Source organism: Ipomoea nil, unplaced genomic scaffold (assembly GCF_001879475.1).
Source record: "Ipomoea nil cultivar Tokyo-kokei standard unplaced genomic scaffold, Asagao_1.1 scaffold1407, whole genome shotgun sequence".
In the NCBI taxonomy this organism is placed as follows: Eukaryota; Viridiplantae; Streptophyta; class Magnoliopsida; order Solanales; family Convolvulaceae; genus Ipomoea; species Ipomoea nil.
Genome location: NW_017617835.1, coordinates 6,232,217 through 6,254,914, shown reverse-complemented (window position 1 = coordinate 6,254,914; position 22,698 = coordinate 6,232,217). Strand labels below are relative to the sequence as shown.

At 37.3% G+C, this 22,698-nt stretch overlaps 2 protein-coding genes across 2 annotated transcripts; both read right to left on the bottom strand.

Annotated features, from left to right (window-relative positions):
• Positions 1-2,572: 2,572 nt before the first annotated feature.
• Positions 2,573-6,549, bottom strand: LOC109186283. The gene is made up of 4 exons (XM_019336206.1): positions 5,508-6,549; positions 5,030-5,410; positions 4,812-4,859; positions 2,573-4,260 (listed from the first exon to the last, which is right to left on the bottom strand). Exons 1-4 carry the CDS (start codon positions 6,547-6,549, stop codon positions 2,825-2,827), a joined length of 2,907 nt encoding a protein of 968 aa, XP_019191751.1. The 3' UTR covers positions 2,573-2,824.
• Positions 6,550-20,406: 13,857 nt separating this feature from the next.
• LOC109186311 (transcription factor bHLH118-like) lies at positions 20,407-21,949 on the bottom strand. Its single transcript, XM_019336241.1, has 3 exons — positions 21,314-21,949; positions 20,849-21,211; positions 20,407-20,720 (listed from the first exon to the last, which is right to left on the bottom strand). The coding sequence occupies exons 1-3, from the start codon at positions 21,758-21,760 to the stop codon at positions 20,649-20,651; spliced, it is 882 nt and encodes a 293-aa protein (XP_019191786.1). The 5' UTR covers positions 21,761-21,949; the 3' UTR covers positions 20,407-20,648.
• Between the last annotated feature and the right edge of the window lie 749 nt (positions 21,950-22,698).

Sequence of the window (22,698 nt, the reverse complement as noted above, 5' to 3'; positions counted from 1 at the left end):
CGTGGTGCCTGGCTGGACGGACCAGCTTTCCCAGGTTTCCCGTTTTTCCTGCCGTCCTCCTCATCTTTCTTTTTCCTGTCGACGTCCTCTGCTTCGGCATAGCGGCTAGCCGTCCTCATCAAATTTTCGTAAGAACGGGGGTGGTGGGCGTTCAGCTGCTTGTGAAAATACCCCGATCTCAAGGCGTGGATGAATATCGGGATCGTCGCCTTGGAGTCGAAGTCGTAGACATTATTGACTTCCTTTTTCCACTTGATCAGGAAGTCTTTGATGCTCTCGCCTCTATCTTGCTTTACTACACAGAGGTGAGAGAACGGTTTCTTACGCTGTATGCTACCAGAGAAGTATGTCAGGAAGCTTTTGGACAACTCTCCAAAATTTTGGATCGACCCGTCCGGGATGGTATTGAACCAATCTTGGGTCGTTCCATCCAGGGTGGACAAGAACGCTCGGCACATGATGGCGTCCCCTGCCCCAATCATCACCATAGCAGCCTTGTACCTAGTCATGTGGACACGTGGGTCAGTGGCTCCCGTGTATGCCTTGATGGCGGGTAACCTGAAGTCCCTCAGTAGAGGTACGTCCATGATGCTTGGGGAGAACGGTGCTGCCATTCGTACCTCGGGTTCCGACGACTGCTCCCGTGCCTCCACCCTTCTGGCTAACTCCTCGATCCTTCTCTGCAGCCTTTCGACCAGGGCTGATTCGTCAGGGTGCCGGCGCGGGGCCGGCTGCCGCTCCTCCATGTGTGGGGCTAGTTCATCGACGTGTCGTCCATCTGAGTGCCGACGCGGAGCTGGTTCCTCGACGTTTCGTCCATCCAAGTGTCGATGTGGAACCCGCTCACCAACGCGTCGTTCGCCCGCTGAGTGCCGACGCGGAGCCGGCTCATCGACGCGTTGCTCCGCCGAGTGCCGACGCGGGGCCGGTTCATCGAAGCGTCGCTCTTCCGAGTGTCGAATCAGGGCCAACTCGTCACCGTGCCGGCACGGGGCCGGCCCACGAGACTCGCCCATCGTTTCTGTGGGCGATCTCTCCGCTTCTCTTTCCTCGTGTCGGCGAGGGCCTCTAGCGGAGGACCCCTCGGCACGCGACTCCGGTCTTTGCCGAGCGGGCGCCCCGTGTCCCAACCGTTCTAAGGCAGAGCGGGAGGGCCTGGGCTGCCGTCCGGCCGGTCCGCTTCTTTGGGTGCCCTCTCCCGGACCCTCGGTCCTAGTGCGACGCCCTGCGTCCCTCGCGACACGGGTCGCGTCCTGGGCATCCACCCTCCGTGGGGATTCTACCTCTATTTCCTGAGGCCGCGGCGGGGGCACTTGGCCTTGTAGTCCCACCGCCACTTGGTTTAGTGCCGCCGTCACTGCTTGTTGAATGACCGCCTCGAGGTTCATGACTTGGTTCGCCCCTCCATTGTGGAGTTGGTCTCGTAGGTCTCCTCCATTATTGAGTTGGTCTCGAAGGTCCCCGGGCCTCCCGTTGTTGAGCTGTTCTCGGAGGTCCCCTCCGCGATTGTTGGTGAGTTGGTCCCGGAGGCACCTGAGGCATTGCCATTGTTCACGTTGCGGGAACCATGGGAGCTGCGGGACACCATTCTTTCAAACTTGCTGTTTAAAGAGGAATGAGTTGTGTGTGTCGTAGCCTGCTTGAGTATTGGACTCAGGCTCTCAATGAAAGCACCAATGACGGTAAATATGTTACCGGAAATATAATATAAGAGTAACGAATAAGAAAGTAACAATAGTTGTATTGCCTTTTGTCTTAGTATCGAAAGTACCGTGTGTCCAGAGTATTGAACGTCCCCCTTCAAGCTGAGGGGAGCCCCTACTTATACAAAAGCTGCTAACGGTAACAACATGAAACATAAATGGGGAGCTAAGCCTTTAATTCTCTCTCATCAATGGTGACATCAATGGTGGCTTCAATGGCAGTAAAGGTGACGGCCGTTGGAATTCTGCCCGTTGGAGTTTTGCCCGTTGGATTTCCATGTGGTGTCGGGTCAGATGCTGCAGATGATCCGGGTCGGATGCCAGCACCATTATCCTGTCACATGTTATTTACAGTTTTGTACAAGACTTGTTCATATCTAAAATATCAACATTTTAACATTATATAAGTCAAATTTCAAAAAAAAAAAAAAAAAAAAATCTAACTTTTTCACATAAATTATCATCATTTTTCTAGTATCCAAATACTTCCAAGGTCTTAAAATAGAATGCTTGTTGTAATATCTAATTGCAAAGCGAAACAAAAATAAATAAATAAATAAATAAAACAAAGAATAAGAAAAGAAGAAGCTACTTTTCATGATAATGACACTGGACTTGTGTTACACAATCCCGATGTTCCAGCATCTAATTAAAGGACATCCAACAGCAACATAAATCGAATGTTTTTTTATCCAACTTTACATCATTTATTATAAAAGGTTCAGGCCTTTCGTATTTAGCTATCCACATCTATTTTTTTTTAAAAAAAATTGAGGATTTCGACATACTAGTGTTTATGTTTATATATATTTATTATATAATAAAGTCGAAAAAAAAAAGGAGAAAATTGCAGTCCATTTGGTTGTGCAATTCAAGAATTGAATGAGATGTTCCATAAGCCAATGATGTAATTGTTGTTAGCTGAAGAAAAATCAAATCCAATTTTTGTTTTGTCGGAGCCGACATGACACTGCCGCCAAATATGAATATGAATACACAATACTACGCGCGCTACGATAAAATAAAATCACGTACGTATAGTACCATACTAACACCTGCATATATGCATATTATATATATATAACGCCCCCATGCATCTCGATCAAATCAGCGCTTACGTGTCAATACCCGCCTCCAGAGGCGGCGGATGACATTGAAGATTGAAGCTGCAGTAGATGGTGGTAGCAGTCCGCCGCCGTGGGACGCTGCTCCGGGTTGTGGTCCAAGCATCTGTTCTGCAATTCCCTCAGCAGCTTTGGCACTCCAACCAATCCACTCGTCTTTACAAGCTGACCCACCCCCCAAACGTCCACCTTCACCCCATGCAAACCCCTCCCCATTTCCGGAGCGTGCCTCCCACTCGCCGCCGCCCCGTGCGCGTTTATCTGCGGCGCCCCCACCGCCTCGTCGAACCCAGTAATGAACCATTCCCCATCGTCCCTGTCGCTTCTCCTCATCACTTTATCCCATCCCAAGTCTCTGTGCATGAACGACAGATCATGCAGTGCCACCAACGCCTTGGTTACATGCTTCAGAGCTTCCACCAACTGATCACAGTTGGCCGGCCGGAATCTACACCCTCTCGGCTTCAACACCAACGCTAAATCTTTCTCCGACGACCGTACGATGAATTCCGCATGTGGGATTCTGTGGTCAAGAAAATCGTAGATCTCTTTAATGGCAGCCCACTTTCTTCTACTGGAGAAATATCTCACCACACTGTTTGGCGTCATCTCGATGATGTTTCCGTTTCCCAAATCACTTCTTTCGAAGTCCCCGTACGGCAACACCTTGTATCCATTCCCATTCCCATTCCCAAGACAACGATCAGCCAACAAAGGCAACACGCCTGCAATTCTCCAGCACGGGACAAGGGCTTTCAATCTTTCCGATGGTGTCGACAGATCAACGGTGTAAAGGTCGGTTCGAATAATGCGATCTTGTAACCGACTTAAAGCGCAGAATGTAACGAGAAATCCGACAGCATAGTAACCTAAGACGTATGGCACATCAGCGTAGGTCCACATAATCTTCTCCACAAGTGTGGACGAAGGATCCAGCTGCCCTTCCCTTAACTGATCAGTTTCTTCTCCCCTCCACAGGCAAAAATTTCGAATGAAAGCAGTCACGTTTGGCCACTGATCTTGAACTGTTTCCGCCAAAGAAGACGAAGACGAAGACTTTCGAATAAAAAGCATTTCTTGGGAGCAGAATTTGGACACCATCCGATTGATGCAATCATCCCAGAGGCCTATAAAAGAGTCCCTACAAGCTGAGGTTGAGGCGCTAAGGCTAGGGTTTGATCTCATTACAGAGCTCAATACGTCAAAACTGATTCCTCTACAGTCCAATAGTTCAGTGGAAGTAGTAAAGAATAATTCTTTTCCTTGAGGTAAATCTCTGTAAACGTCTTTTCTCAGCGGGAACCGAAGCTCCTCCGGAGGCGGTTCTTGTAAGTACCAGGAGAGTTCAAACAGGCAAGGCAAAGACGGCGGCGGAACACGCAAACACCCCACATAGTACTCGCTTGGATCTTGAAACTCCCATGGAGTAATTGCTGCATAATATAATATAATATAATATGCACGTACACATTCATTAACATTATATATGATTCTTTATTTTTATTGAAAGGCTGCAACTTAAATTTCGATCCTACCAGCTTTTAATTTGAAGACACAACTGTTGACATGAATACTGTTCGTTAATTGAGGTTGAGAGCAGATCAGACGTACGAGTTTTCAATTGATTCCTTGGACAGCTTAATTAATACTTATGTATTATATATGGTTCCTATATTATATATCAGTAACATTTGAATTGAATTTAAATGCACGTATTGTGTTAAAATCGAGGAAGTGCAATTTTTTTATTAAATTATCTTATACTCCATGTAATATAAGTGGGAGTTGAAGATCTCCAAATCATATTGGAACTGTCAAAGTCAGAAGATTCAATTTTCACCATTGGCCTAGCTGTTAAAATCTAGGAAGATGATGACATTATGGGGAGTAATAAAAAAAAAAAAAAAAGTCTGATGAGGATATACCTAGTTCAGCTCCTATATATTTAAGGTTGTAGACTATATATGAGACACGCACTACTTACATCGGATGGAGGGTTCCATAGAATGAAGGTGAAATCTTTCATTAGAAGCTGCAGAAGAAGATACATGGGTCATGGGTGGATCAAATTAATTAAAGAGCGCAGCGCAGCAGCATGCAAGCAATAATTTTAATTAAATAAGATAGTATTTATATATTTGATTGCAAAAACAAATAAAATACTTGGTAATTAATAATACTAGGTAGGTAGGTATACGGTACCGGGAGGGGGTAGGGAAGGCTTCCTCCGACCGAAGACTTTGAGGTGCTGGCCGGAAATGAAGCGGTCGACGGAGAAGCCTTTAAGGGGCCCATCTTCAAAGGTTTCCAGGGTGGAAGCAACCATGGAGTCATCCAAGAAAGCTAATTCGTCTGCGTTTAAGAAGCTTGAACCTGGAACCTTCACTCTACCTCTGTGATGCTCGCCTTCTTCCGCCCATATACTCACACTCTCCTCCCATATCATTCTTATCTTCCCTATCCGCCGCACTTCTTTTGAAGCTTCCATTGATGCTGCTTCAAACCCTAACACCCCTCTCGTCCCGCCATGAATTATCCCTTCTCCACTTGCCAATATAAGCTGCTGCTTAGCCGCCCTTGCACCTGACATATATATATATAGTTTAATTTCAATTCATTTCCGCATGCAATTATAACTAACGTCGCTCCTCAACTTATCATTATATTTATATATATGTACCTGGAAGAGAAAGTTCTTCCTCTCTAAAGGGATGCGGCGGAGGCAAAGATTTGGGAGGCATTAAAGCATCTCCAGTGGAAATAAGAGCAACACCACCTCTGCTAGTTTGAGGAGTAGTAGTTCTCATCCTTGGGCCCATGAACTGGGATAATTCTTCAAACACTTGCTCGTCAAAAGAAGCAGGCAATCTGTGAATCTTTCTCTCGTATGGCGAAAGCCTGAAATAACTCTTTCCCATCTGCTCTCGCTCTCCCCCTCTTTCCCATTCATAAACCTTCCTGAACTCACCCAACATGTTGTCCCATTTTGTGCCGGCAGTCTTGGCATCCCGGTTGACTCCGTGCCGGTTCAAGAACTCCGCTACTTCCTTATCTTTATCCGCCCTAGTTTTTCCTCTTCCCGGCGGAGTCACGGTGGTGATCTCGCCGCCTTCTCCTTGGAGCTCCGAAGACCCGCCATGGTACTGAACCCTCCATGCCCTAGCTAGCCACAGCATCTCATTAGGTTTCCAAACCGGACTCACGTACTTGCCCTTCCTGAATTGATGGTGGTGTTGCTGTGGAAAGTGTTCCATTTCGGAAGCCGGCTTGTTGGCCTCTTGCCCAGAGTGAGACGGCCGGGGAGAATGTGACGGCGAAGACGCGGTGTTGGAAGACGAAGCCGCGGCGTGGCCGGCCTGAGGATTGGCCGACGGAGAGGGCGTTGACTCTGAGCTCAGCATACTCGGCTTCTGCTGCTGCTGGGAGGAGGAAGATGGTATCGGCTTCCATTGGCTCGCAGCAGCTACGGCGGCGTATCTGGGCCGCTTCGGATTTACAGATTCAAACTGCTGCTGCTGTTGCTCAAACGCCCCAGAAGTGGCAGTGCCAGTAGGAATATATAGAGTAGGAGAAACATAGTGAGAAGCGCCGGAAACCACCGGCTGCGGCGGATGCTGTGGCGTATCCTCGGCGGGGTCCTGATCTGCAGGATCGTCAGAAGAGGCGGACAAATGGGCATGGTGCTGCGTTTTCTTGGTGGTTTCCCCTTTGTTGTCAACCATAATTTCTTCAAAACGGGCCCCCACAGAGAGAATCGAGAAAATAATTATAATAATAAAAAAAATGGATTGATCAGAACACAACCAAAAACCAGAAGAAGATAACAAGATCCATTGCTACAGAACTAGCTAATTACTTGACTTTAACTTGTAAATTGAAGGGCTGGGTTGGAGACCTAGGTTTGAAAGCTAGCTAGGGTATCTTGAAAGGGAAAGTTGGAAAGAAGGAAAAGTGGAGGATCTATGAAAGCAAAAGCCAGCACAACAATAATAGCCAAGGGACTGAGGAAGAAGCTAAGGGGAGATTGTGGAACCTGCAGCGTTGAATAAGACCTGACATTGGCTTCAATTAACAGTAAACAACTTTCTTTTATTTTTTTCTGAATGTAAAATTGGATGTGTTATTAAGAAGAGAGAGAGAAAGAGAGTAAAGTAAATGATTGTACTGAAACTACTGAGAAATGCGGCTCTAGAGATGTAACATTCATTCATTCATTCATTCTTTTTACGAGGAGAACTTTTAAAAAATTAAAAACAATAATAATGTATGTTTTTGTTTGTGGAGACAGTGGCAACGACGACGTTAATTAGAACAGCTAGCGTAGCGTCCGGCTTCCCGCGATGAAGTGAGTGACAAATTAAAGCTAAGGTTTTTGGTGTTTCTTTATTAATTTGCTCGATTTCTGGTACATTGTTTGCTTGTATTTGGCAGAGGATTCATGATTGGGACGTCTCAAATCGATGCATGGCCCAGCCCCCTCATCGATCATCTCTTCTCTCTTCTCTCATTTATGACTTTCTTCCCACTCATCATACTTAGCTTCATACAATTGGGTCATGTGCACATACCAATCCAAACTATCACGGATACTCGCAACAACAACAATCCTACTTCGTTTCATCATATCCCAACTTTATGCAAATAACATTAAGCATCAATTGCTTATTACTTTCCTATTAGCCAATGCAAGATAATCAATTGCACAACATTTCCTAACAATTATTATACTAAATTAAAAGTTATAATGCCACTCCGATCAACCAGACACAAAATAGACTGCTTAGCAATGATATGAGCTGCCCAGTTCGCTGATCGTTTAACAACAGATAAAAACACATAAGAAAAATCACTTGCAGGTTTTTGATATCATTAACAACCAGATGAAAGGATGACTCCCCGTTAGCTTGGGTTACGGCTTTGAATCACTTTAATTTGAGCGAGGCTGTCTCTATTTGCACTTTGTCCTTGCCAAATGTGCTTCTTTTAGGAGTAATATGTCATATTTTCTCACCCTTATTTAACACAAAATACTCAATAATGGAAACACAATGAATAATATGATTATCCCATCTCACATGGAAACCCAACTTAAGCCTTATGGTACTAAGCAAAGGCCATTCAACTCTATCGTAGGCATTGCCCTTATCGAGATTAAGAGCAACAAAACCAACTTTCAATTCCCTTAAGTTTTACGATTCAAAAAGTGTTGTATTTCATTGGCCATCATAATATTATCCGTAATAACTCTACCCGGGACAAAAGCACTATGGTTGTCTCATATCAATCTATTAAAAATAGGTTTAAGTCTGTTGGCTATGGCCTTGGTAACAATTTTGTATGCCACAATATAGAGGGCACTGGGTATGAGGTCCGCCATGATTTCAAAATTGATTTTTTTTTTTTTTAGGAATTAAAACAATATGTGTCGATTAAACCCTTTGAGGTGACCATTTTTAGAGAGTCATTACACAAGCAAACAACACTCTCATTTATTTTCATTTTTTCATGATTTTTACATGTCCACCTAGGAAAGAGAAAGAAGAGGAAAGAAGGAAAAAAAAAATTGAAAACAATTTTTTTTAGTACATTTGAAAACAAAAAAGGGCCCAGTTGGCTCGTACTTGAAAAACGGGCCCAGTTGTTTTTTTAGTGCATTTGAAAAAAACAAGTAATGCTGAACGGCCCAGTTGGCTCGTACTTGCGAAACCCACAAAAAACTTACAAGGAAAAAAAAAATCTAAAAAAATCACTTCCCACATTAACTAAAAACCACCGATAATAATCTTATACTAATTTTGCCAATAATATCAAATTTCGAATCTACACCGAATTATAGAATGTTAAGCTTGATCTTTCGATCTAGTAAATTACCTTTTGACCTATTCTAGCCAATCTAGCTCAAGGATAAATGGTGGCATCCGAGGGGTCTATAATTTGTGGTAGAAGGTTGGATTCAATCAGCCATTTCACCAGAAAGTTCTCATGATCTGGAAATGGATGCAATGAGTAGGATATATTATAGAATTCAAGAAAGTGAGTGATATGGCATTGGGTGGCAGGGGTATAGAGCCTATACATCCACCTCAGCTCAAATGCTCAATGACCCTCTACTCAGTTTGATAGTTAAAACTCATCTAATTTTTTTTGAAAGTTACTGGCTCTATATTACATTGTAGTATCTGTTCATTTACTTTCTCAACCTACTGAAACACAAAGAACCAATAACGCCTCCACTGAGGCTCGAACTTATAATCTTCCGAATGGAAGTCCAACCCGGATACCATTGGACCACATAGTCCTGGTAAATATAATTTAACTTTTCATAATATTAATTTAAGTATTAATACCTTCAAAAAAATTTAAGTATTAATATAAATTATGTGTGGTTTTTGTTCTCTAACATTGATAGAAATTATTATTAAAATAAAAGATCAAGTTCTACCTTATTTTATATCTTGTGAAATTAAATATAATGTAGTAAATTAAATTTTTTAATTGTATACATATCTTATAAATTTAACCGCATTAACATCTTATTGGTGTAGTGTCACTCACTACTCACTCCATATGATTCTTGTTCAATCACTACACTATCAATGTTTCCAACTAGTTAACTGCACTCAAGCATTGTAGTCAATAAATTACCTTTAATACATTTGCCACTTAATAATTATTGCTTAAAATTTTACATAATGGAAAATTTTCACTTAATACAATTCAATTAAATTACCTAGTTTAACATGTTAAATTAAATTTCACAAAAATTTAAATTATAAATAAGTTGAGTAAATTCTCATTATTTAAGATAGATATAAAATATGACAAACAAGAGTTATTATTAAAACAAAAGTACACTTCTTTTGCACTCAGACAATAAATGTATTTTCATTCATTGTTTATTATGAGTTGACCAATTCACTCTGTATTAAAAAAAAAATTAAAAAAAAAAACCTCATTAATTAAATACAAATCATATATTTTAACATCAAATGGTAAATAATTTTAGTAAAAAAGATTTAGTCTCTATAAATTGATCTGATAAATAAGATTTAAAAATACTCTAATCAAGAAAAAAAAAAAAAAAAAAAAAAAAAAACTCATTTTAAGTGTGTGTGTGTGTGTGTGTATATATATATATATAGAAAGTGAGTGTATACTACAATAGAGAAATGGGAAAATTGGCAATATATTGTCGTTGGTATTTGGTTAAGAATGCAGTTGTTTGTTTTTAGGAAAGTTGGTTGACAGGCAGGAATGCATGCAGACAGAAGTGTTCCATCGCATTTATATATTCAACCAAACATATGCGTGCAGTGTTCTACAGCCCGCATGCAGATCAGATCACAGTTGCATTGTATACTCCAATGTATGACACACACACCATATATATAATGCCTGCATACATATAATGCCCAATTTATTACCTACAAACACCAACATACTTCTACCTACTGCAATATAATTCTGTTCAACCGTGCTCCAGCATATCATTTTGAAGGGAATGTTACCAATACGATCACTTACCGTAACTTGCTATGTTGGGCGGGGTCAGTAAATAATTAAGTCCAAAATCCTATCTATCTCTTGAAAATGTAGAAGCAAATTAGCAATATAAGAAAATAAAGTTGAGCATCCTACGAGTTATAATTTTTGTTGTAATGGTAATTAAATGCTTGATTTAACAAGTGGTATCAGAGTCGGGTCACAAGTTCAAGTCCCGTTAAGACAAGCAGGTGCTGAGAGGGGAAATTGTTAGACGGAAGCCGGTGAGCGAAGTTAGCTTCCGTTACGAGCTATAACTTTTGGTGTAATAGTGATAAGCCTTTGATCATAACAAGTGCTATCAAAGCCATGTCACTTGTTCGAGTCCCATGAGTAAAATTTGTGCAAATAAGATTGACATGTGTTGGGATGGGAAATGATGAAAAACCAAGTCCATCAATTGTTTGGCACATTGCCTCAAAGTCATATATATTAGTGTAGACACAATTTTTTTTACTATACGTACTAAATAAACCCTGCAGACTTCGAGTAGTAATTAAGGAATTCCTAGATTATTGGGCAAAAAGCCCCTCCAAAGTAAACTACAATAACGCCTTTTATAGGGCGTTCCAAAAGACATGACAGGTTTCTTATGCTTCTTTATAGGTGGCAGATTGCTAACGGGCCAATGAGTTGGTCAAGTCATCATTTGTTCAAAGTACACTAACCGAAGATGACAATACAACGTAGAACAACACATGTAACCTTCACACTTGGTGAATTTGTCAATCACAACATAATCGATATAGGTCGAGCTCTTATTCCATTGCAAGATCAGTTAAGGTCGAACCAAATTAGTATATAACCACGTCACTTAACTAGTAATTAGTGATACATTTTAATAACAATATGATAGATCATGTCATTCAAGTTGGCAATTAGTTTGACGCTTTGACTTTGATTCCATTTTGATACATCTAGTATTTTTGTTTTGAATAGTGAGAGTGCGCCGTACCCAAATGAAGACTATGGCACAATCAAGATGAGAAGATAGTGGTCACAGCTGGAGATTGAAATATTATTATTTTTCAATATACAATTATTATATTTATCCCCCCCCCCCCCCCCCCCCCCCCTTCTTCCCCATCCCAAAACCGGATCTTATTATGTCTCTGGTGATTGACGCGATGCTGAACTCCTCAGAGCCTCAACCTCCTCCGTGAGTGGCCATTGCACCTGTTATAAAGCTGCTGCAACCAAGAAGTTGGACCAACCAGTCCTGTAATTATCAAGATCGATAATAATATATAACAATAATATTAATAATCCATCCCCACCCACTACTCCTTTTCATTTTCTTGCTTTTTCTATTCTATTTTCTCTTCTCTTAGGGCTTCCAAGAAACCCTTAAACACACACACACACACACACACACATATATATATATATATATATATATATATATATATATATATATATATATATATATATATATATTTCCTTTTTGATCAAACATTGTATTTAAAAAGAAAAAAACGTAATTTCAGACATAAAATTATTGAAGTTGAAGAATTTTACAAATTGCAGACCGTTATAGATTGAAGAGGGGAGAGAGAGATATAGGGGACACAGAATGACAAGTAAATGGCATCTGAACAGTAGTTTATCTAGGAGGTGACAGTAGTCTGATGATGTATGATCCCTACCTAAGAAACCCTCGCCTCTGTCATCATCATAGGGCGGCCACTCTTCTTTTCACATTACAGCTCTCCCCATGCCAGATCCTTTTTCTTTCTCTCTCTCACTTCTCACTTCTGGTGTCTGCTTTATGCATGCCATTCAATTCAATTCAAAGAAAGCCAATCAATGACTACCAACTCCAATTTAAAAACACACACACAGGCGCATATACTATATAGCATACATTTATACATCTATCTATAATGCTGCAGAAGCTAGATAGGTAGCTAGCAGAGCATGCACATATTAATCTTCATCGATCATAATTCAGTGTTCATGATGGGTATTAATAAGGCTTTAGCTTTTCTGTTTTTAGGGTGTTTTCTTTTTCCCAGCAGACCCAAGCTTTGTTTTTCATCCTTTTTGTGTGTTTAGGGAGTTGGATGAATGAATGACTCACGAGATGGACAGACATACATACATACAGACAGGCGAGGGATCGAAGGCTGTCGTGTTCCAGCAAAGTAGATATCGTCTTGTGCGCCAAATGCATGCCCTTCTTCTCTCTGAAATTATAGGCCCCAGACAGGCCATTAGGACTTAGGATGCCTACCTTAGCTTAGCTTAGCTTAGGGTTTAGACTCTCCAACCTTTTATTTACTCCGTATTTGCTATCATTAACTAAAAGTTTTACTAACTATCTTGGTTGGTGTGAGTCGCCGTGCACTCTCATTCCTTAAAAGAGGTTATCCCTTAATTGATATGATCTGGTGCGAATAAAAATTAATCTGAGTATGGTATGAGTTTAAAAGTGTCTCTCAGGATTAAGACATGTACGGTACATCCCATGACTTGACCAAAAAAACTAATAGTTTTACTATACAAACTCCTAAATTTTACTCTTTAATTTCTACTTCTTAACATAGCAAACAATAATGGTTTACATTATGTGGTCCACAAAAAAATATTTATATCTCAAAAGAGTAAAAATTAAGAGTATAAAATAGGAGTCCACCGAGTCACCAAATATTTTTCTTTTATTTAACTAAATTCACGTACGGAGTATTAATTAAACTCTAGGTGCACCAATCACTGAGGCCAAATTTTATTCTTTATTCTATGCATGACACAAGTAATTATTCAATTCTTAAATTTCATTTCGTGGGTTTTATTTAATTAGCCCGCAACTATCATGTAGTACATGTACATGATGCGCGAAAATTCATATTGATATTAAAATATTGATAAACAAAAATAATTTAAATTTTCTGTTCAAATTATATTCAAAAAAATTTAAAGTAGTGAATGTTAATTATCATAATTGGAGATATATATATATATATATATATATATATATATATATATATATATATATATATATAAAAGTAGTACCATAATAATAATAATAGTAAGTGATCGTGGTGGCGTGGTGGTGATAATAATAATAATAATAATAATAATAATAATAATAATAATAATAAGTGGTAGGTGTAGTTATGTGGTTGTAGTAGTAGTTGTGTGGTGAGTGGTGATGATGTAAAAATTTGGAACGAGCTTGAAAAGATATCAAATATAAGATAAATACGGAAAAATAAAGAATCTAAAAATTGTATTCTGACAAAATTTAGGAAGACATTTGTCGTCAATTTAAACATTTTTTTTCGTTGACCAAAATGAATATTTTCCTTTGACTTTATTTTTCTTGAATACTCAAACACAAAAAAAAAAAAAAAAAATGAAAATCATTTTCCAGGTTTCTAAGTTAAACTTGAATTAATGAAAGTTCCCTTGTTTGCTTTCAAAAAAAATTTGCAAATTTGAAAATGATAAGATTCATATATATAGGTGCAAGTAATTGCAGTATAACCATAGCCCATAGGTGTGTCCTTCAATTCCAGTTATATATATATGGTGCCTTATTGAGACAAAATTATAGTAGCACATTAATTAAGCAGTTGGATGGGTACAAAACTAGAAATTGAAGTTGTACACTTGGCAATTTACAGCCAATGCAAGAATTATGAGAAGCAATTAAGTGAATTAAGCGGGCGGGCATAGGCCGGCCGGCGTGTCGGACCGACGTACACCCAAATAAAAACGTTATAGGGAAACCAGCTGTAAATGAAAGGATATAATCTACGCAAATCTTTTGGCACCCCTAAAGTGAGAAGTAGAGAATCTTCAAAAAGATGATTCAGATTTAATAATTACTCCATCCTGCCCTGTTGCCTATATGTTATGTTTAGTCTTGTTTATTACTCCCTATCATCATTTCCATTGCATACTTCCTACTATTACGTACTACCATACATCCAAGCTCAGGATTCCATTATGTTTTTTGTTTTTTTTTTTCATCTAATAATGCATTAATTTTATTATTAATTATACAACCACCTACACTGTTCAAATTTTAAATTTAAAAAATGTTTTAAAAAAAACTTATATCCAAAGTGTTATGCATATTGTCATTATGAATATGTACCCAACAAAAAAAATATTGTCATTATGAATAAATGTATCACGAATATTAGTAAATGTTTGAAATCAGGTTATATAAGAGCACATTATAAAATTAAATAATGTTTTATTCTATAGATTGTAGCTTAGTTTAAGGATGTTGTGGGCCAAATAATTTAAGTACAGCGTACTTAGCAAAGTAGGGAGAGCCCAACGGGCTGCTATGTGGTCTTTTAAAGTTTAGGGTGATCTAGTCACACTCAACTTTGATTTGTGTTTTAGTTGGAAATTTATTGTTTTTTTAAACTCTTATAATTTTTTACAAGTAATATCTATTCTATACTTTTTAAAACTTTTCTAATCATTTTTTAAAATACTTTTTTAATATTTTTCAGCTCAAAAAATCAATGCTCCTATCACCAGAGTTCGATCCGATGATCATTCATTTGAAATGATAACAGAGTTGTCATCATCACACTACATAATATATAGTTAACAGAAATTCATTGTTAGAACATTTCATATTTATATGTAAAAAAATAACAAAGCTACTTTCAACAATTTTGTTTAATGCATGTGAAGCGTACTGACAATTTGTTAAATGAAGAGTTTCATAATAAATAGTTAATTATTTATAACACGCTACACTTATTGTTTATCGAAGTAAATGCAAAAATGCTACTGTTTATGTCGAGTAACTGAGTAACATTTTAAATGCGATAGAACGTGAGATTTTAAATTATCAAAGCTACCAGGGTATGTTACTACATACATAGAAATGATAGAACAAACAACACAAAAAATGTAATTAATTAAAATCCGAACAAAGTGGAAACATAAGATCCCAACTATAAAAGGGTATGGTTACGGAGTACTTTTGCAGATATGCATGTATCAATTTTATGATTACGGAGTACTTTTGCAGATATGCATGTATCAATTTTAAGCATTTTTATATGAAATTATGTTCTGTGGTTAGCTAGCTTAGTGATGCAATCAGATTACTTTTATGTACATTATTATATTATGCTGTGATCATTAGTTCGTGGATATGATAAATCCACGACAACTCATTTTTTTCCTTAAAACAATGAATAATATAACATTAATTCATTAAACTAGTAATCATTAATCACCTTCTATACACTAATTAATTTAATCTTAAATTCTCTAAAAAAGAATGTATGTCCCAAATCCTGAATATCTGTATACTATATATAGTCAATCTCCTCCATTCATCTTTATTTGAGAAAATATAATATTGTTTATAACATTTTTTTTTTTTGGTAATAATTTTGTGCCAGAGTAGGATGAAGAACGTGACCACATAACGTTTACTATAAATGACATTTTTTAACTTTTTTTTTTTTTTGGAAAAGAGTAATTATTTTCATCGTTTGCAACTTTATGTTTGAATAAAATCACAAAATATCTTCAATGACATAAAATGATAGGGAATTATATTCAATTGATAAGGAATTAATATATCGCAAATTAAATACAACACTTTGATGTATCTTTTTAAGTAAGACAACGTTGGATTTAATATTTGAAACATAAACTTCGTAAATTTGCAATATATTATTCTAACTTAAAGTTTCTGTCGATGTCGAATCTGATACTATGATGATGGACGTGGACTACCATTAATTTATATATATTCTGGTTTTTTTTTTTTTTTTCCTAGCTCGTGCAGTTATTGCATACTAATGAAATTAATTAATAGCGTGCCGAAAATTCATCTTTCCTAAATCAAATGCCCACCACATGTACAGAAAAACGGCAGTCGACGTGTTTTTCTTCTAATTTCTATTTGTTAATACAATAATATTGTATTTGTCAAATACATAATAATATATAAATTATAATAAACCACATGTGAAATATAACGAGAGTTGGTAATCGGATCCGACAATAAGTCAATTTAATTAAAGAGTTTATTATTATGGACATGTGACATAAATGGCTTTGGGTGATCCAATTAATCTGCAGTATAATTACCTAAACCCAGTGTCTAAGTAGGAAAAACAGCGAGTGGAAAGAAAGGCTGAGATTGAATGATGGGTGTTCTTGACCTTTGATTTTGATGTTTCGTTTTACATGGAAAGCGGTAGAAGATCGTACTGTTCCTCTAACGGCGCTTTATATTTTTAATTATTATTTTCCCCTGCTTTAATTTTCATGTGAAGCATATATGCTTAAAGAACGTGGATTCAAGATTCACGAACAAGGCTTTCTAAGTCGTAATTAACTTAATATGATGGTTATCTTGTCTCTTCACTGAGATAAGAATTTTATTTTAATTTTTGAATCACACTTGGGTGAGTTAATTCGTTAGAGGGGTCAAATCTATGATAGTTACGTGTTATTCATATAGAAATCATAATATCTATTATGGGGATAATGTCAGAAATCAAAGCCATGTGGGAGAGAGAGAATTAAGAAAGAGAAAAATGGAGAGCTTCTACAAATGTGGAGAGAATTTTGAAATGTGAGGCCCACCTTTTTTTTTTGCCCATGCGTGTGATTGTAGCAAAAATAAAGATGTAGTGAGCTCGGGTGTGTTATGTCGTCCTCAGGAGATTGGGGGTTATGGTACGCAATATGCAATCGCAATAAATTAAGCACTAGCATAAGGAAACCAACAAGAAGCTAAGCAAAATCATAACGAGATTGAGACTACGGTAACTAAACAAAGTAACACAAACACATATTAACAAGATGTAAACACGAAATAAAGAAATAGGACTCAAGCTAAGGAACATTATCTTCTAGATGCATAGCACAATTTAAGGATTGGGAAAAATCACACAACCAAGGAATAGAGGGGATGCACGTAGAAATCCTAGTCTATAAGTCCACTCACGTGAGCAAATTAAAAATGATTAGAACAAGGAATTGCCCCACTCTCGTGGTGAATCAACTCCAAGTTCTTCAAGAACACAAAGCATCTAAAAATCCCAATTTCCCCCATTTTCATAGGAAAAATCGGGTTTATGCAAGGAGTGGCTTGGAATCTTGACCCAACTCTCATTGAGGCCAAAAATCCTCCAAAACATGCCAATGAATGTTGTAAACCAAGCATTAACAATATACAAACACAAATCCTTCATAAACTCAAGAACCCTAGGTAGGCAAAAATCCCCTTTATGCAATAATCACAAACTAAGCATCAAGATAGGTAATGCAACCCTAACTCAAGTCCATAAACTAACTACTCATGATTAAATAGCATAAAGAACACAAAAACACAAGCATTAAACATAAATCTTGCAAAAGAATTGAAAGAGATAAAAGGAAGGAAAATTTATCTAAAGAAAATGGATGGTAGAATCTTGAAATGTTAGAATCCAAGTGTTGAATCCTTGATTACAAGCTTGAAATATGTTAAGAAACCTAAATCTAAACCTAATCTAACACTACAATATGAAAGGAAGTGAAAGAGAGAAGCTAGGGCTCAACCATGGGTCAAAACCATGTAGAAATGACTAAAATCGTGCCTATATAGTGGACAGAGCACAGTGATACTGGAAATGCACCAGGTACTGCCTGGCGTACACCCATCCCTGAACCAATACCAAATGTTGTCATATATGTGTTGAGACTTAGTCTTTTAGTAGTTTGTATTGACCTTGTTTTATGATTTTGTTGTAACAGACATCCTCTTAATATGCTTACTCTATTTATTGATTTTTTATAATAAATAAATTAATTCTGTTCTAGTTCTCATAATATGTAGAAATAACATAAAAAGGCCTATGGCCTGGGTTGCACAGACATTAACCTTAGTTAGTGTTGATGATAAATCCGGTGGTCTTTGATTTGAAAGGAGAAAACAAAAAGGCATAAAGTAAAAGAAAGTAATGGACTTAGACCATAGACCGTAAAATATGTTTGGTTTCACTTTTTATGAATACTAATTAACAACAGTTCACATTCTATATATATATATATATATATATATATATATATATATATATATATATGTTCACACGGACTGGGCAAGTCAATGCCATAACAACCCTCAGAACACTCCAGAGTGGGGGAAGGTAAAGTTTTCCCCTATGGGCTTTTGGTTGAAGGAATGAATTAAAGGGAAAGGAATTATAATTCGGTGGGAATAAAGTAGGAATTCAAATTACGTTGTTTGGTAAGGAGAAATAGAATTATTGAAATTGAGAAAGAAATAAGTGGTATAAAGACTAAAGTACCCTTGTGTAATAATAATAGTAATAACAACCCAGGATAGTAATGTCCTTTCATATGTTTTTCCTTTCTCAAAATTCATTGAATTGTACCCCATGAATTGCAATTCAATGAATTTTGAGAAAGGAAAAACATATGAAAGGACATTACTATCACCCCATGAATTGCAATTCAACAAAAGGAGAGAATTGCAATTCTGTGGAATTGTAATTCCCTCCAACCAAACAATGTAATTGAGGCATAACTACAGCTAAATTACAGTGAACCAAACGCCTTGTTAGTTCACATAAATACTGCTCGAATTTACCTTTGATGATGGATAAGATGAGGTATGTAATTATTCATGTTTTGTCATATTTTAAGGTCCTATCTGGTAAGAACATGATTAGTCTCAACATGTGAGTCAAAGAAATATGTGCTTTAACCCCCCCCCCCCCAAAAAAAAAAAAAAGGCTAATCAAATTGTCTAATTTGGATTATTCTTATAATAGTAGGATACTGCCGTATAAAAAAAATGGAATAAGTAAGTAGAATAAATATTTTTATCACATGCATGCATGTATATATGTGAGATGAACAATAAGTTGCATCGATTGATTTGATCTCAGTATACCTTATAAAAATATTCTTAATTTGTCACACAATAATAATTACTCCGACAACCGTAAAATTACTATTATTTATTTATTTATTTATTTATAACGAACCACCAATTAAATACATGCATGCATCCTCAACTAAATGTAGGGAGAAGAATATGAGAGTGGATGGGCGAATTCAGTATCTTTTCATCAAAATTTGATGTAATGGTAAATTAAATATTTAATTTTGACTATTAGTATTAGAGTGGGTTCAAATCAATTGAGGATGGGAGAATGACAATGGACCCTTACAGTTAGAGTGCAATCCTTCTAAGATGAATAAGGACCTATATAAATGACATATTGTATCTTCAACCACATATATATACACATGGTATGAATTTCCAGCAAATCTTCATTCTGCCATGAGGAGATCAGATTAAAACCCAACCATGTAGAAAGATCAAATTTCTTCAATTCATTCAACAGCTCATAGCTGCTTGTCACAGAAGATGGGATCCTCCATGTACAAAGCCAAGCAGTAATATCAATTAATGTTAATTCATTCATTCACTTCCATAACATATATGATCTCGGACACAAACAATAGATGATAAGTACTCAAGTCCAAACAGTGTTCTCATTTCAAATTAAAAAGACTAATCTGGATGTCTTTCACTCCAAACTCTTCCCCGCCATGGTTGATATATGAGAGCCCCTCCAATCTCAAACTTGAAATATCACTTCACAATCTCTTGCAGATTAACGTGAATGTGTATATCAATAGATGTACACTTCTATATATATATAACAAAGTTAATGTACAATGCAAATAACATACGGAGTAGTTATTAGTTACATGAGTAGTCCTATGACAAGTGTCATTCATTGTATCAGCTCATCTCAACTAACACAAATAAAAGCGTCTTGCACTGGCAAACTTAGCTTGCCTTATATATATATATATATATATATATATATGACGTAGGTAGTAGTAAATGCATGTATATATGCCTGCAGCATTCAGAACGAGCTGAGGAACAACACATGATGTTTGAAAGACAGACAGACAGACAATCATGAATTTCTTCATTCATCATATATATCATGCATATATATAAATGGATGGATCAACATACATTTGTTTCATGAAAACTAGCTACGTACACATGATTGCAGAACCTCATGAATTCCATCAGAAACTCCTCATTCATGCATGAGCAAAATTGCAATAATGTCTTACACAACATTAAATTAATGGAACAACTCGGATCCGATCCGGGCATGAACACATACATATATAGGAAATGAAAAATTAAAAACAAAGAAACAAATCAAACATACACTGCACGTTCATGAGGGGACTCATAACATGATGTATAGTACGTGTATATGGAAATTCAATTCGATCAATACTACAATAGATTAATAGAATCACTCAGATGTTGTTGAAGCACCTGAAGATCAACTCCTGCCTGTGGACTCACCTGCAATAATATTACATATAGCTAATTAAAGACTTGAAGAAGCTAGATAGGCCGGCAGTCTGATTATGAATCAACATTTTAATTTCCCATATATGCATCCAGATCAGAAAATTAAAGTTTTGACTGACCTGAACTCGGATGGTGTGGAGGAGTCTATCATCGACTCTAGAGCAAACGCAGCTAAGAACATGGTGGCCTTGTTGCACCAGTAGATCAAGCGCCCTGGAAATCCGAAACCCTTGGTTGGGAAACCCAGAATTTATGAATATTTCAACCCCATCCAAGCATGCCTCAACTGTCACCATTGCTGCTGCTGCTGCACTTGATGAGTTTCCAGTTCTGCGATTATAATCTTCATCAACAACATCACTGCCACTGGGACCAACTCTTTTTAACCTGTCCCTCTTCTCTTCCAATTCCCTGATGCTCTTCTGCTTGTCCTCAATGTAATTCACCGCCTCCATAACATGATCAGATGTGGACCGTTTTCCCTAATAAAAAACCCAACCCATATAATTGAAAAGATCCACCACATATATAGCTAGCTAATTAACCTAACAAAAAATTAAACTAAGTTAATTAAGTAAACGAACCTTAAGGTATTCGAGAGGGAGTTGAACGCGGAGAGAAGCATAAAGGTTGGCCATTTCTTGTCTCCTTTGTCTTTCAATGTCCCTATGCATCACTCTCTTATGCTTGCCATCACTCGCACTGCTCTCCCCTTGGCCCCGACCAGCCGCCGACGGTTTCTGCTGCTTGTTCTTGTTCTTTCCCTTGTTTCTGGGGGCGTTAACGTTAACGTTGTCTGGAATGGGATAATTACTGACCTCTAGCGCTGCCGCCACTGGGTCGTCTAATTCTAAGTAACCAACATCAAACTGCAGATCTTGATGTTGGAGTAATGTCGGATCTGTCTGAAACAAAAAGGGAGCGTCATCGTCGTGTGTTTTATGGGGAGCAGAAAACAGCTCAGAGTAATCTTCATTGTTTTGTTGCGAGGGAAAGAATGGATTATGATGAGGAAACTTATCCATTCGCATTAATTCAATAAAATCCTCACCAACTAACAATCACCCTTCATCTATCTACTTTATCAAGTGCACTGCTAGCTAATCATACGGCCAGATTAGCTAGTTTGGATAATATTGAAGGGGATTCGGTTGTTAGCAGATCTTGAAATGGGCCTTTAATTTGATGCTCATGAGATTATGCAATCTCTCTCTCTCTCCCTTCCCAATAAATACATATATAGAAAGAGAGATGAAGACTATCAAAGGGAGGACAAATATATTTAAAGGTATATATTATACACCATAGTATCTAAATGAATAGTTTTTTTTTTGTTTTTTTTAGTGACGGGAAAAACTTCGCAGTTATTATCCTAGCCTACAAAAGATCGGTACACTAACATGCTCAATAAATCACTATTATTAAAAATTAAACTTGAAACCTTATAATTACCAAATCAATTGATTAATTTGATTTTCTTTGAGAATTCTCTAGAAATGTTTTTTTTTTTTAAGCATGTAGTCTACATGAGTACACATTAATGGCATTATATACGTGAGTTAACGTAAACTGTTGGTCGTTTTTAATTATTGTTTTGTTACTGTAGATATGTACTAATCCATTCCCGGCCAAATCGTCTATTTTATTAGTTCACACTCAGGTGGACGGAAGCACCCACCCTGCCAAGAGTATCTTTAAAAAAACGTTATAATTTGCTACCATTTTTAAACCCTTCAAAACGCCTTGGCTTTGTCAATCTTGCGAATTGACAAACAACCTCAAATAGTCTATACTAATTTAATTTAATGAAATAATAATAATAATGAATGTGACATGTTGGAGTATTGTCGTCTGCGACTGATTCTACTTGGTCTTAGCTCGAACCAATAATTGATTGCTGTGTACGTGTATATGTATATATATTTATATAATATGGAGTATTTTCTTAGGATTGGATTTAACGTGTGTG